At 44.2% G+C, this 15377-nt stretch overlaps 1 protein-coding gene across 3 annotated transcripts in view; it reads right to left on the reverse strand.

The window, feature by feature from the left end:
• SETD4 (SET domain containing 4) overlaps positions 1-15377 on the reverse strand; it is a 48080-nt gene that overhangs the window by 19299 nt on the left and 13404 nt on the right. Inside the window, exons 6-12 of one of the 3 annotated variants that reach the window (XM_081799731.1) lie at positions 12936-13024; positions 10988-11417; positions 8692-8866; positions 7194-7275; positions 5875-5955; positions 3414-3537; positions 2460-2590 (exon numbers count right to left, since the gene is read on the reverse strand). In XM_081799731.1, the coding sequence (XP_081655857.1) occupies positions 2460-2590; positions 3414-3537; positions 5875-5955; positions 7194-7275; positions 8692-8866; positions 10988-11417; positions 12936-13024 (1112 nt within the window). Of the gene's footprint in view, positions 1-2459; positions 2591-3413; positions 3538-5874; positions 5956-7193; positions 7276-8691; positions 8867-10987; positions 11418-12935; positions 13025-15377 lie in introns of those variants that run through there. The other 2 variants (XR_014139060.1, XM_081799736.1) reach the window with 2 other exon arrangements.

A 15377-nucleotide genomic window follows, 5' to 3' on the forward strand; every position in this document is an offset into this window, starting at 1 on the left:
TGCACGAACAATGAATCATGGAACACTTCATCTAGAACTAATGATGTAATGTATGGGGATTAACATAAGAATAAAAAAAAAAAAAGAGGGGGGCTTTATTTCCGGAAGGTATAAGGCACCTTCAAGTAGGAGTCATGTACTATGTATTTCATATATATATATTAGGATAATTAGGTCCTAAATGCCCACAAGTGGGGACAGAAAAAATATGTATGGTAGAGCACAGGGGTCAGCAAACCATGGCCCATGACCTGTCTTGTAAATAGTCTTACTGGAACACAGCCATGCAACCTGTTTGCATACTGTCTATATATGGTACCATACAGCTGGGACAAAGACCGTATGGCTCAGAAAGCGTAATTACTATCTGACCCTTGAAAGTTTGCAGACCCCTGGTATAGCATATCCTGAAACACACTGCAGCTATTTAAAAATAAAGTCAACGTCAACCATACGTATGAACAGGGAAAGATGTCCAGATCCTCTGACTGCCTACTGAAGTGAGCGGGCCCCATTTGTTTGTTTGGGTTGTATTCCACAAGGGCAGGAATTCCAGCACCGGGGAAGAATGCAAACCTGGGAGGGAACACTGGACTCTGGGCACCAATGTCTGACTGGGGTAGCCCCTGCACTGTGTGTGGCCAGTCCGGCTCCAGTCCAGCCTGGTGGTCCACCCAAGACTCCTCCCCCTGCAAGATTCATCCAGGGATCCCCTGAGGCCAAGGACTAGTGAGGGCTGAGGAGGAAACATCCCTTCTTCCCAGCCGGTTCTGAAAACAATGAAGAGGAAAAGAGTAAGGATGGAAGTTCACATATAACCATGGCATTGGGGCATTTTACTTACGCTGAACCCCAGAATCTAGCAGACATCCCCACTGAGGATCAGCTGTGCCAGGCTCCTTGACTGAAATGGAGGCAACATCCCCATGAACCCCATCCCCACGTTAAGACAGCACGGTACGTCCTGGACACAAACACACCCAAGCTGTGGGGCCTGGTCCCTCTGAGGGCAGGGAGAGCGGGAATTTTCACTCTAACACACACTAGGCGTAGCATCTTAGGCAATTTCTTCCTCTTTTAATTTATAACACAGGAGAACTATGAGGCTTAAATAAAACACTGCACACCAAGGCCTCAGCACAGTGCCTCACATCCAGCAATGCTAATATTTAATAAATGTTATTTGTTTTATGGTTCATAGTCCAGTTTTTATAATAGGTACATATTTGCTTCTGTGATATACAACACCTGCTGACTTCCTCGCAGTGGTCCTGAATGTTCACTGACAGGCATGAGAACGCTATGAAAAGTGTAAATCCTGAGCCAAGATCTAAAAAGTACTAATTAGTACACACTATATATAAAAAACCATTCTTAGAGGGAAGTCGATAGCCTAAAATATTTTTATAAAAAAAAAAAAGGTAAAGACTCTTAATTCAAAATGGCCAACTGAGCCCAAAAATTCATCTCCCATTCCTCCCAAACCCCATTAAAATGACAGAAAAGCAGCAGAATAAAAGAGTTAAACACCCACCAGAAAGAGAATGGATAAGGGACATGTCTGCTAAGAGATTCAAACACATTCTGGAAAACTGCAGAGGGCGGTCTGCTAAGGCAGGCCCCACTCTCTCCTGTACTTAATGACTGAACTTCCGTTCCATAAAAATCACAGGCTGACAGCGCCCCGACTGCCCCTCCTACTCCCGATTCCCTGGTCCCTAGGAAGTGAGGCCAAGAAGGGGAGAAGCAGCATCACCTGGGGCCTCTGCCCGACATGTGTCTCAGCGCCTCGGCCCTTGCGCTGGTGGGGGCTCAGGGCTGATGCACAGGGCGTCCACCCCCATTCCTGCCCAACAATCTCCTTTCCAGATTGGACATCAGAACCAAAAAATGTGACGTGGTCTGCTCCAGCTCAGTGCAGCTGCAGGTGAAGCCCAGCTGAGACCCAGGCCAGCCCCACACTCCCCCGTACTCCCCACCCAAAGCCACCCACCGCCAGCTAAACCCGATGGTATCGGAACATAATAAACATACGACTTCTTGCCCTTTTACAGGTGCTGAGTCAGAAGGGAAGTAGGACACCGAGCCAAAGGCCACACACGGAGCCCCTCACAGCCCCCTCTCTCCTTACCGTGCAGTGCCTTCCTCCTACTTCTTCCTGCAGGACTGTGGTCTGTTTTGAGAATATCAGAGGCACTGTGAGGATGGCACATCCACTTCACTTACAGCTCCGGAATCCGCAGAGCCCGCCCTGCCCACCACAGATACCCTTCAATGTCTGAGAGCAACCACCACTCCATCCCACAATCAAAGAAAGCAAAAGGAGTAGGATTCAGTATACAATTGTTTAATAGAAACCATTTGGTGACTGTAAATGATTCTGTACAAAATAAACCTTCATTTAAAACTGTTTAAGAAGTCACACCCACCATAGGAGGCGACCGAATGCATTTAGTTACCTAAAAGGTGTTTGCAAACGGTTTAGAATCTCAGCAGAGGCCTGCAGAATCTTTAGCTCTTCTGTCCACAATGTTTCTACCAAAGTTAGTTGGTTTATCAAAGCCACTTCTTCATCTTTCATATGAGAAACCTGGAAGATATTTTAAAGTTAATTTTTTTTACTGCAGTAAAATACATATAACATAAAATTTACCACTGTGACCACTTTTCCGTGTACAGTTAGATGGCATTAAATACGCTCACAGTGTTATGTAACCGTCACCACTATGCGTCCCCAGGATTCCTTCATGGTCTCTAACAGAAACTCTGCACCCATTACACAAACTACCCATTCCCCCAACCCCCAGCCCCTGGTAACCTCTACTCTACTTTCTGTCTCTATGAGTTTGCCTATGCTGGACAATGGAATCACACAATATTTGTCTTTTTGTATTCTGATTTCACTTAGCATAATGTCTTGAAGGTTCATTAAAATTATTTTTCAATCCCAATAATGTTTTCATTAAAATGAGCTGATTTCTCGGGGCACCTGGGTGGCTCAGTTGGTTAAACATCTGCCTGCCTTCGGCTCAGGTCATGATCCCTGGGGCCCCACATTGTGTTGGGCTCCCTGCTCAGCAGGGAGTCTGCTTCTCCCTCTACCCCTCCCCCTGCTCATTGTCTCTCTCTCTCTCTATCTCAAATAAATAAATCTTTTTTAAAAAATGAGCTGATTTCCCATTTAATTAAAACATTTACTAAATAGAAATATTTAAAAAAGAGTACTCAAAAATTCATCCAATAATTTTACCTACTGAAGATACAAGCACAACGTTAACAAAAACCCAGAAATTACATCAACATTCATCTATTTAAGGCATCAAACAATGCCCTAATAAGGTGTAACATGTACAAACAAGTAACTTCTTCATCAAAATACTTTAACAAAAGAATGCAATATTCTAGAAACATACCTTTCGCAGCATAGCATTGGTCTCCTCTATGAAATACTGGCATATTTTCTGGGCTATGACCAAACTTCTCTTCTCATTTGTATCTGAAATGATTTCCCCAAGAAGTATTTTTTTCCAGCATGTACTAGAACCAAATTGTTCAGTAAGATAATGTCAGCAGGCTCTCAAAAAAGTAAAGGCGACTTTTTACACTTCAACACAACAAACTCTTCTATTTTTCCAGAAGCATAATAAACTCACTCCATTAGCAGATTCCCTAAAACCTTCCCACCACATGCAGCTCCCGCATTGAAGGAGACAAGGTACAGGAGGAGGAGGAACAACTGAGAATAAGAATCAAGGGGACTGACACTCTTTGCAGGGAGGGACTGAATGTGATTATCATTGCAATCCTGTGTCTGGCACATAAGTAAGTGGAGTCATGTCCACCAGTCATGGGAACAGAGCAGAAGACAGAACAGGACAGTGACTCCCAGCCAAAAGGACTCAGGGCTAAGGAGCAAAGACAGTAAACTTTCCTTCTCTTCAAGTGACACTCTTTCCTAAACTATGGCAAACAACAGAACACGTTTCACAAGGTAAAATGCTCTGGAGACGGAAGGAGGAATCTACAGTGAAGCCCTTCTCTGCAGGTCATTCCCATTTTACACTATGAAAATATGCAGGAAATGGGGCTCAGGGGACAAGGGGAGCCAACTTTCTGCAGGCAGAGGAGCAGAAACATTTCAGGGTAAGCAAGGGGGAGCCACAGCAAGGCGCTGAGCCAGAAGGCGGCAGAGCCAAATCCACACACTCCCAAGAAGCACTAAGCAGAGAGGAAGAAGATGGAGGAATAGATTCTGGATGCCGAGAATCCAAAGTGCAATGGCTTAGGAAGGGAAAGGTAAGGTGACAACTGCCACATCAGAGTGGAAGTATACAGAAGTCACTCAGAAATTCAGAACAGCTGACAAGCCACACATGGAATAAAGTCTTAAAAGTCTTCAGCTTTAGAGACAACAATGGAAACCTCAGGAATGGCTAAGTTCTCAGGAAAGAAAAGAAGGAAGGAAAGAAATCACTATATGCCAGGCATAGTGTTTCATGGAAAACAATTACCTAATTTAATCTTCACAATTATCTAGCAAAGAAAGCATTTAGTATTCCCATGTTAACCACAAACAGAATCGGGAACGGTACAGAACTCACCCTAGGTGACAAAGCTAAGGAGAGGTACAAATAGCATGCAAACAACATCTGGCAGAATCGCCACCACGAGCCTGTTCTACCACACCGTGGCAGACCGTTAGGAGTAACTCAAAGGCAGGAAAAGGGGCCTCGGGGTGACTTCTCATACCTTTTTCCACAAAGGACTTAAAGACACTTACGTGGGCACACGCGAGATGAAATAAACAGTAAGATGAACGGACAGTGAAAACAAGACAAAGGAAAGGTGAAAGGAGGAAGGGTAAGATACAACCAGGATAAATTGCATGCCTTAAAATCCTGCATATTTGGATGGGCCACAAATTTGCCACTGAGTTTTCTAGCAAACAATAAAGAGAAGGAAATGTATCAGATACAGAATCCACAGTGGCTATAAGATAAAAACACACCATCTGCTGAGAATAAACACTACTATTTCTGGTGTTGAGATGAGGGAGAAATTTTTTTCCCTGAGTCCCTACAGAAAAAGAGGTCAGCAATATCCCAACAGGAGTTACTGAATGAGCACCAACTACTTTGAGGCACCGTGCAAGGGCTATCTGTATGCATTAACTCCTTTAGTCCTCCCAACCGCTCGAGGATGGGGTCACCATCTTCAGCAAGTCCTCTCTTCATAAGGTTTCTCTCATCTGAGCCTGTTTTAAGCAGTGGACCCTGGCTGAAGGAGGTCCCTGCACCGGGCAGCGGACAGTCCTTTCCATGCTAGGGGAGGGACCGGCAGCCTCAAGGTAACATTAAGGAGCCTAACCAAGACGCATGTCTCCACCAGGGGTTCCCCTCCACCTGCCTCCCCATGGATATTTCCAAATATCCAGGCCTCTCCTTTAGCAGGGGGCTGGATCTGCACTCCGGGGTACCACAGAATCTCTGCTTGAGATTCTCTCTCTCCCTCTCCTTCTGTCCTTCCCCTACTCGCGTGGGCGCACGAGCTCGCTCTAATAAATAAATAAAATCTTTAAAAAAAAAAAAATTTACTCTACCAGCTGCAGGTCACCAGGGAAAAAATACCTGAGAATAAAAAATTCTCAGGGCCATGTACTCTGATTATGACTCTAAGACCAGAATTCCAGAAATGATGAAAACTTAAAAGTGCAATGCTCAGGGCATGGTCAAGTTCCATAAAGAATAAGCCTCCCGGTGTACAATGGCATTCCTTTCTCCTCCCAGGCTGGGTATTTGAATGTAAACCAACAGAAGCTCCAAGGTTATATCCAGGTTGTAACTACAGCTCATGACCAACACACACGAAACTTACAATTCTTCGGCTTCCAGACATAACAACTTAAGAGCTGTGAGTAACCTCCAAGATGGTCCATCCCATCCAAATGTCAAATTTCTAAAGCATAAAAACAACACACCTGTCATTTCAGTACTTCATGACATCATGGCAAATGACTGAAGAGCTAAACATTTTCTGAAGGGGCTAAACATTATGTAACTTGTGTCTTGGTCACAAAGGCAAAAGAGCAAAGTAAAAAAGAGAAAAGAAAAGCAAATACTTTTTTTTTTTTTAAAGATTTTATTTATTCATTCATTAGAGACAGAGAGAGAGAGGCAGAGGGAGAAGCAGGCTCCCAAGGAGCAGGGAGCCCGATGCGGGACTCGATCCCAGGACTCTACCCTGAGATCATGACCTGAGCCGAAGGCAGACGCCTAGCCATCTGAGCCACCCAGGCGCCCGAAGAAAAGCAAATACTTAAAAATAAAGCCAGAGTAAAAAAAAAAAAAAAATTCTGTTTAAAAAAAAAAAAATGTAAAAGGGGCACCCGGATGTCTCAGTCGGTTAAGCGTCTGCCTTCAGCTCAGGTCATGATCCCAGGGTCCTGGGATCAAGTCCCGAGACGGGCTCCCTGATCAGCAGGGAATCTGCTTCTCCCTCTCCCCTGCTCGTGCTCTCTCTCTCTCTCGCTCAAATAAATAAGTCTTTTATTTTAAAAAGGGGGTAAAAAACTACTTCCCATTTAATTTCGGTAAGGAGCTGAATCTGGTTGAGGAAGCCAGAGGAAGAGGGCCGGTGCCACAGGTCCTAGTGCGATGGAAGATGAAGAAGCAGAGTTCCCCTGGGCACCAAACAAAGGCTAGCCACCACAGCCAGACTGCCTCACACTGCTGCTGGACCACGTAAAACTTGATTTTATTTACAGAAGAAATTCTGAAAGAGAGAGCTTCCACTTGGCGTGGAATCACCTCGCCACCACCCCAGCCCTGCGCCCTAAGCACGTGCACCCTGTTGCTGGTAACCAAGGACCAGCCTGGCCTACAGGAGCCCAGTGCATCCCACTGACCATGTGCTGGAGCCAAACACTGGGCTACCACTCAGTATAAATAGGGCTTTCTTTTAGTACAATGATACTTCAAGTTTGTATCTTATGTCCCCAAGTAAGTTTCTTGAAAAGCATCTTACACTCCTTGCGTGCCCCACATCAAGCACAATTTACTACACATAGTAAATGCTCAATAAATACCTACCTGTCAACAAGTCAGGAGGTAGCTCGTACCTACAGAAACACTACCTCAATTTTCTCATCAAAGTTTCCTGAAGGAATAATTTTAAGAGACAGAGAAATCACTTACTCTATAAAATCATGATCCTTCAAAATGGAAATCTTCTTGTTCATCTGTTTATCTGTTGATGGAAGGTATTTAACAAGTATATCTACAAAAAAAAGAAAAAGAAAGAAACTTAGGGTGTCATCAGACAAAAGTGTGAACCCTCTAAAATTACCGTCCCTTCCACCAACAATCAAGACATGTGTAAACAGTTTTACCTAATTCACACCAAAAAGCTCCAGTGAGTCCAATTCAATGAGATCTTTAGTTAGCCCCTGAAAAGCTACAGAATTCCAGGGCAGGGGAGAAAACATCCACAACCTCAACACACAAAACCTGGTAATTAAGACAGTGGCAGTATGCGGGAAGTTACACCCACCAAAAGTATAGGAGCTGTACAAACATGAGGAATTGTTTCTAACAGTAAGTTTTCAAAAGCCAGAATTCAAAACTGGGTATTAGTGATTACAATCATAAGCAATTCAAAGTGAACATGTAAAAATTAACAAAGCTTTTTGGGGTAGCAGAGTAATGACTGATTTTTCTACTTTTAAAATTTCTTTTTTATATTTCTACGTTTTGGTTTTTTAAGTGTAAAAATAACTAAAATGTAGATTTTGTTCAAACTGTTTGCAAATCAGTATTTCATGGTCATCAATATTATTCTGATATCAGGAGGCTAATCTCAAAGCTAGTTTTCTAAGAGACCTGGCAAGGCCCAGTTTTTGTTTTTTAATTTCTATTTTGAGAAATAACATTATTATTCTGCCCATAGGATGGAGTAGTTTCACCTTGAACAAGTTTCTATTTCCACTACAATTTATATTAAAACTACCCCAAATTATATACTCAGTAAATCTCTGGCCATATTTCTTCATGGCCTACAAAACTAGTTCTCTGCTGCTTCAGGAGAAAGGGGAAAGAAACATTTTTCTATGCACCATTATTAATATTTGGAATTTCCACAGCATAAATTTAATAGCTAAATCATTTTTTTAAAATAGTAATACCGATGATGGCTAATTAGTAGGCCACAGAAAAACATAAATGAAATCAATATTTCATCATGGTATTAAACCCCCAAAACAAGGACTATATATTTATCCCTGTCATTAGCACAGCGCCTCACACAGTAAGTGCTTAAATTAACATTTTTTAATTTTTTGTTCTCTAATCTATCCTGTGTTTAGTGACAGTGACAATGTCTCAGTTCAAAAATTTCCATTTCTTCCCATCTTTTTAATATTATATTCTTTCCCTTAGTGGGTCTTCCTTTTTTCTGTCTGACCTAATGCAACAAAACTTTTCTCACTTCTTCCTTTCCTCAGTACTGACTGGAGCCTTGTTTTTCACTTCAACACTCAAAATACATGGTCAGTGAGTGTCTTCCCCTATCTAGGGGAAAATAAATGATACACATTTTAAGGTTTTGCCATTTTTTAAAACTTAAAAAAACCACATCCCCAGATGGGGATAACAAAAAGAACTGTATCTTCTTAGTAAGAACAAAGTTGGTTCCAACCTTCTGAGACATGAACACAAGCGTGAGGATTCTGGACGGAAATGAATCCGTATTCCAGGAGCAGCCGCTGGTTATCATGAGGGCCATAGCAGATGAACACCTGTTCATGTTTCCTGCAGCCTGAAACCGTTCTAATTTCATAACAGTGAGTTTCCTCATTAAATGCTGCTTTTACCTAGGAAGGAAAATTGTTACGGTTTTTTTTTAAAGCCAAGCATAAAACTGAAAATACTAAGTTTACTGTATTACAGTCAGATGCAGCTTTCAAACACTCATCACAATGTGAATTTAACCACATGTGGGAAAATGCCAGCCCTGCACTTGGGGCTCTTGTGTGCCTCCACGTCCCCGCTCAGTGAGGGAGGGGGTCCTGCCCAAGGGCTCTCAGGATGGCCAAACGCAGGACTCCTGAAAATGGACAGGTATGCCGGAGAGCAGTTCACTAGTCACATATACAGCCTAGAGGGAAAGGACACCCTAGGCATGCAGGGGCTGATAACAGGAGGCTAATCTCAAAGCGAGCTGTGTGACCAGCAGGGGCGAGCTGTGTGACCAGCAGGGGCCACGGGAAGCAGGCTTAGGAGTAACAGGAGGTGACCCCCTGGCTCCCGCAGGGAGATGTGAGTGCTCATGTGAAGAGGCAGGCAGGAAGGGGAAACCGTCAGGCTGAGGGCCAGGCAGGGTGCGGCTAGTCCAGCTGATGGGGCCTTTCCCTCTGGGTGGGGGGCATATCCAGGGAGAGCAGAGGAACTCACAGTCAGGCCCCTGGGGTCCTGTGATGCCCAAAGATGTCAAAGCAGCCATGAATTTCAGGTCTCACAATACATAGCCTTTGAGCAGCAGGATATTGGCTGACACAATCATATGGATTTTGTGACAATTCTGTTAACAGGTAACAGAGGAAAGGACCAAGATGACCCACCTGCCCTCCACACTAAGGCGTGGGTACAAGGTCTGAGGCCACTACACTACACAGTAAACCCCAATGAGGACAAGGATAAGGAACGGGGCTGAAATCCCCAGCTTGCAGCATCAACAGATTAGGGCCATGGTCTTGAGTTAAATGCCAAAAGCCAGCTGTAATACGCTTTAGACCAAGGGTCAGCAATCTTTTTTCCATAAAGGGCCGGTGAGCAAGTATTTTAGGCTCTGCCAGAGCCCTGGGCCACATGCCTACAGGCTGTAGTTTGTGGGGCCCCTACAATCGCTGTCAAATCACTGGCTTGGAGCACAACTGCACTAACAGCCCAATAAAGACAAAGTCACCAAAGTGAGGACTGACTCGGTCCCTGTGCCCAGCACCCTATTTCAGGCACGCTCCCAACATTACTTCCATCACCATCAGTCACACAAATGGCCATCTAACCTCCATCTCCTTTGCTGAATACTATCAGAAATGCATCTTTCTACAACAGTACAAGCAGACAGGCAAGGAGACTGCCTCCGCCTGAGAAAAGCACAGTATGGGTCTCCCTACGCTCGCCTCGCACCAGCACGTGGGCTAGCCAGGTGTCGCCAATCTTCTCCAGGTGGGGTGCAGTATGAAGAGAACCACACGAGCAAGGGCCCAGCCAGTGCACCTCTAATTGGACCCTGAACGGGTTACAGGTGAGCCAACATAGGGACACCTTTGCCCTCAAAGCCAGGCACCTACCCTACCATGCCTACACATATAATCGTCTCCTTTATGTGCCAAAGGGGAAAAGGGCTGGAGATGAGATCTAGGACTATCTCCCAAAGAGGGATTCTTTAATACTTCCTAGACTCCTTCTCCCTACAAATATTCACCCATTCCGTAAGGGTTTATCAAGTGCCTACTACATGCCTGGCCCTGCACTGGGTTACAGGGAGAAATAACGCACAGTCCCCGTCCTTACACAGCTCAGAGAGGGAGAGAGCAAGTCAACTGGGGATCACAGCAAAGATAAACGCTGACAGCGACAGCACCAGGTGTCAAAGGGAATGGGACAGGGAAGCAATCTGGACTTCATTCCCCATACTGAAGGAGGAAAGAGGACTCTGCACCAAAGCTGGGGGATGGAGGGAGTGCTGCTGGTCAAGGCCATTCAGGGGACATAGCACTGAGCTCTACTGGCCTGGAGAGCAGAGCGGGAAAACACGGGGAGGGGATGCCAGAAAGGAAAGGGGGGCTGGGCGAAAAGACAGGAAAATACCTGGTGGCAGGTAGGTTTACCTGAAGCCAGCAACACCTCACTCTATAGTTTCAAAGTCAGGTTCTACATGTCAGAGTCCTTCCTATCAAAACAGAACATGTGTACCCTTGTTGACTTCTCACCTGGACATGTGGGCTATGATTGAGCAGATCCAGGTATGGGGCGAGCGCGTAGGTGTTCGGCTCTGCGGACAAGCATTGCCTCTGCCTGTGCTCCACGTACACAGCCCTGGTGTTGACCGTGCACCAAGCCCACAGGAGGGCACTGTAGCTAAAGATGCTCTCAACAGCCTCAGAAAACAGAGGCTGCAGGGAAGAGACAAAGTCTCTGGAGGAAGAAAAGAACTCCTGCACGCGGGCTCTCTGCTCTTCAGCCTTTGCCTTCAAAGGTTTGGGAAACAGGTTCACCACTTCTGGTTCCAAACATACAGGGCAGGTGTAGGCCTTCGGTAAAATCTCCAGGTAAGGCTTCCAGAGAGACTGGTCCCCAGCATGCTTTTCTGAAACTAAAAAGGTGCACAGAGCCAGCAGAGGAGATGGAGGAGGCTGCCACCTTTTAAAAAATACAAGCCGGATTAAAAGAATTACTTTTATTTAAAATATGGAATAAGCCAGAGATACAGATCTCCTAGTGGTTTGTTCTGCTCCCAGAGGGGCTGTGGCCAAACTGTCCTTGCACTCCCACGTTTACTCCGTGCACCCAAGAGAGGGTTTTGCTTCCTCAAGACTTTCCTCTCCAGAGCGCATCCCGATGTAAATGCCCTAAACAAGTCACACTAAAGAGTGACAAGGACTGTCTCACTAACCCAAGTACCAGCTTTGCTTGCAAGAGAGTCCTTTTTATAAACAACCTCTTTGCTTCCAACTTGGTTCTCCAGTTTTAAAGCTTCTGCTCCAAGTTCACTTATTTCACTTGGATAAGGGTATCAAACTTGGTGGGGGGAAAAAACTGGCGGAAAGAACCTAGACCTGCCCCACCCAATACAGTAACCACTGGGTACATGTAGTTATTTCAGTTTTAGTTATTCAAAATTAAATAATATTTAAAATTCAATTCCTCAGTCATGTAGGCCACATTTCAAGCGCTCAATAGGCATATGTAGCTAACAGCTACCATACTGGATAAAGCAGAGTGAAACATTTCTATTCCTGCAAAAAGTTCTACTGTATGACTCTAACCTAGACAGAAAACTGAATCAGCTCATTATATATTTGCTACAGTTCTAAAGTTTTAGTTCCTAAATTTACCCACTCTATTACAAACTATACACTGCAGTATCTAATGTTGCATGAATGTATTTAGAAAAGTTTTCATTAATCCCTCAAAGTCCAGATTCCTATATTGCCAAATATCCTACTGAAAATTTCAGAATGATACAGAAAATGTTAATACAAAGAACATCCCTGCTTCTACTCAGATACATTTGCCCTCATAAAAACATGCCAAGGAGGTTAAAGTCCAGAACTTAGACCCTGAGTTAAGAAACAATACAATCTTACAACCCTCATAATTTAGAAACCCCTTCTGCTAAGGATCCCACTCACTCTGTCCTCAGAAAGTCCCCCAGAACAAAGGCCCACTATAACAAAAGCCAGAAAATAGTTCTCTCCTATTTTGGCCTCCTCTCTTCTATGCTAAACAAAACTACATAATGTCATAATGTCAACAGCTCTTCGTAGTTGAAGGAGAATTCAAGTAAATACAATAAGGGTGAAAATAAGGGTAACATCTGTGGAGACCTACTATGATGGAGAACAAGCTAGGAGGAGTCAACGCACTCAGAATGACTGACATCTATTCTCCCACTTTATCTTCATTTTCTAGTAAGTGATAGATCAGGATTCAAACCCACATCCCAGGCAGCCTATTAAAACCCTTAAAAATGCAGCTTAAAATGAATTAAGAACAAACTCAAGCACAGAGTAAACCTTCTGAATCATTTCAAATATGTATGAGGTATACAAAGGGGCTGGTCCTAACGAACTCTGCCTTAGAGGACATTATCTGCCAATGCTGTAGACTTTACAAGACAAGCGCTTGCACCAGACGAGCATGTATACGTTCACTTACTTAGCAATGTACGCCCCTAAGTAGCTTCTAATCACTGTGTCCGTGGTGAGCAGGCAACTCTCAGGCAACGAAATAATCATCTGTCCCTCCTTACCAAAAAGAAAGTGAAGTTTAGAACACCCATGTTTTGAGAAGGACCGTGTACTTGAGTCCACAATCGTCCACTAAGAACCCAGGATAACCCAACCACAGACACCAAAGAGCCCACCAACAGTGTGGCTCCCAAGCCCCTGAGTTGGCGGTTGCGGGCAAGTCTGCTCCAAGAACAAGTACTACAAGCCCAACAAGAATTAAAGGCTAATTATGTGACTAACATCCACTAACAGTCAACCCTTCATCAGAAAAGAATGTGGAAACACTCTTGACAAATCATATCACTCCTTCACTTTCTTACACCAGGAAATAGTGCTATGGGAAGCAGGCAGAAACCACTCAAAACAACTCTTATCTGGTGAAATCCATGTGTCCAGCGACTATTCCCAGCAAAGGCCTACTCTCCATAAAACCTGTGCCAACTAGACTAAGAAAAGGGCAGCCCAGCCAGCACATGGGTCTCATTTTACAGAAGTATAGTTTTCAGTTCCTCCCACTGAGATAGAAACATAGAAGAAAAATTAAGATGTCAAGTCACAGACACCAGAAACAAAGCATTAAGAAGCCTGATGTTAATTAAGATCCTGGATTTCATTATAACTGGCATCTAAGTTGGTTAAAAATCTCAGCCAAAAATCTGGGTTCAATTTCTGGTTTCCTCATCTGTAAATCAAGATCAAGTTGGACAATCACTATAGTCCCTTCCTGCTCCAACAACCCGCAATTTTCTGATTTTAAAAAAGCCACTTAATAAAATGTTCTGTATCCTGACTAGAGTAAATCTCTTCATCTTCAACACTTACCAAACTGGATGCTTAAAATCTGTGCATTTCACTATGCGTAAAATATGTCCCAATTTTCAAAAAGCTTAACCAAAGGTCATATTTGAAAGCAGATGTGAAGCAACTGCCAATTATCATTTCATAATCTAAACAAAGACTACCTACATTTACTGCCATACACATGAGAAGTATATTTCCCCTCCCAAAATAGTCAGAACACAATTACATATTCCCTCAAAAAATAAAAATATTGTACAATGTGACTGTACTTAATATTTTTAAACTGTACACTTAAAAATGGCTGAGATGATAAATTTTGTCATACATATTTTACAATTAAGAAGTTTTAAATAAAAAAATAAAAGTGGCATAAGAGAATTACAACATTAAAAAGTACCATTCTTTAGGCTAAATGTGTATTTACATAGATGGATTTTAAAATTAAGGAACTAAAAATAAATTAAGGAATTTCTTTTTTTTTTTTTTTTAAAGATTTTATTTATTTATTTGACAGAGAGAGACACAGCGAGAGAGGGAATACAAGCAGGGGGAATGGGAGGGGAGAAGCAGGCTTCCCGCGGAGCAGTGAGCCCGATGCGGGGCTCGATCCCAGGACCCTGGGACCATGACCTGAGCCGAAGGCAGACGCTTAATGACTGAGCCACCCAGGCGCCCCAAGGAATTAATTTCTAGCTTCACAGAAAATTGTGCATTAGATATCCTTTAAATAGCATAGAAAGAACTAAAATGGACCTTGGAGATCATCTATGTCATGTACCTCCTCGTTCTCCAGGTGAGAAAACAAGCCGGGGGTCCCACCACCAGCTGAAGGCAATCCTGGGACAGGCTCCGAAGCTCTGCCCGCTGCCTGCCCAGGCTTAGGCTCACTCAGGCTTATACGTAGCGTACCCAGCACACGCTCTCAGATGAGAACCACTCCCTCCCCTGGCACATTTAAAATATGGTCTGCTTTATACAATTTGCTGTGGCAGAGATGGCTAGCTGCCAACCCAACATGGCTTCTCTCCTCCTGCCATTAATGCAATCCTACCGGGAGGTCACTGTGCCAGGAAAGGACACATCTCACCTCCCTCACAGCCAGCTGGGGCTGTGTACCTCGTCCATGGCAGATGTGACAGGACTGGAATTTTCTTTTTTTTTTTTTTTTAAAGATTTTATTTATTTATTTATTTGAGAGAGAGAGAGAGAGAGAAACAGCATGAGAGGGGAGAGGGTCAGAGGGAGAAGCAGGCTCCCCGCTGAGCCGGGAGCCCGATGTGGGACTCGATCCCAGGACTCCGGGACCATGACCTGAGCCGAAGGCAGTCGCTTAACCAACTGAGCCACCCAGGCGCCCAGGCCTGGAATTTTCTTAAAAGAAGGAGACCTGCCCTTCCTCACCCCCTTGTTCCATCTTGCTGCTCAAGCTCCAGGAGCTATTCCCTGGACCTGAGGGTGTGGGGCTTCCTCTAGGATGTGGACAGAGAGCTGGGAGGAGTCTGGGCCTCGAACGGCCATGGGATCACCACACCAGCCCAGGTCTGCCCAGCCAGGCTTGTTTACTTGA

The sequence above is a fragment of the Leptonychotes weddellii genome, chromosome 1 (genome assembly GCF_054177405.1).
Source record: "Leptonychotes weddellii isolate Sample4059 chromosome 1, ASM5417740v2, whole genome shotgun sequence".
NCBI lineage: Eukaryota > Metazoa > Chordata > Mammalia > Carnivora > Phocidae > Leptonychotes > Leptonychotes weddellii.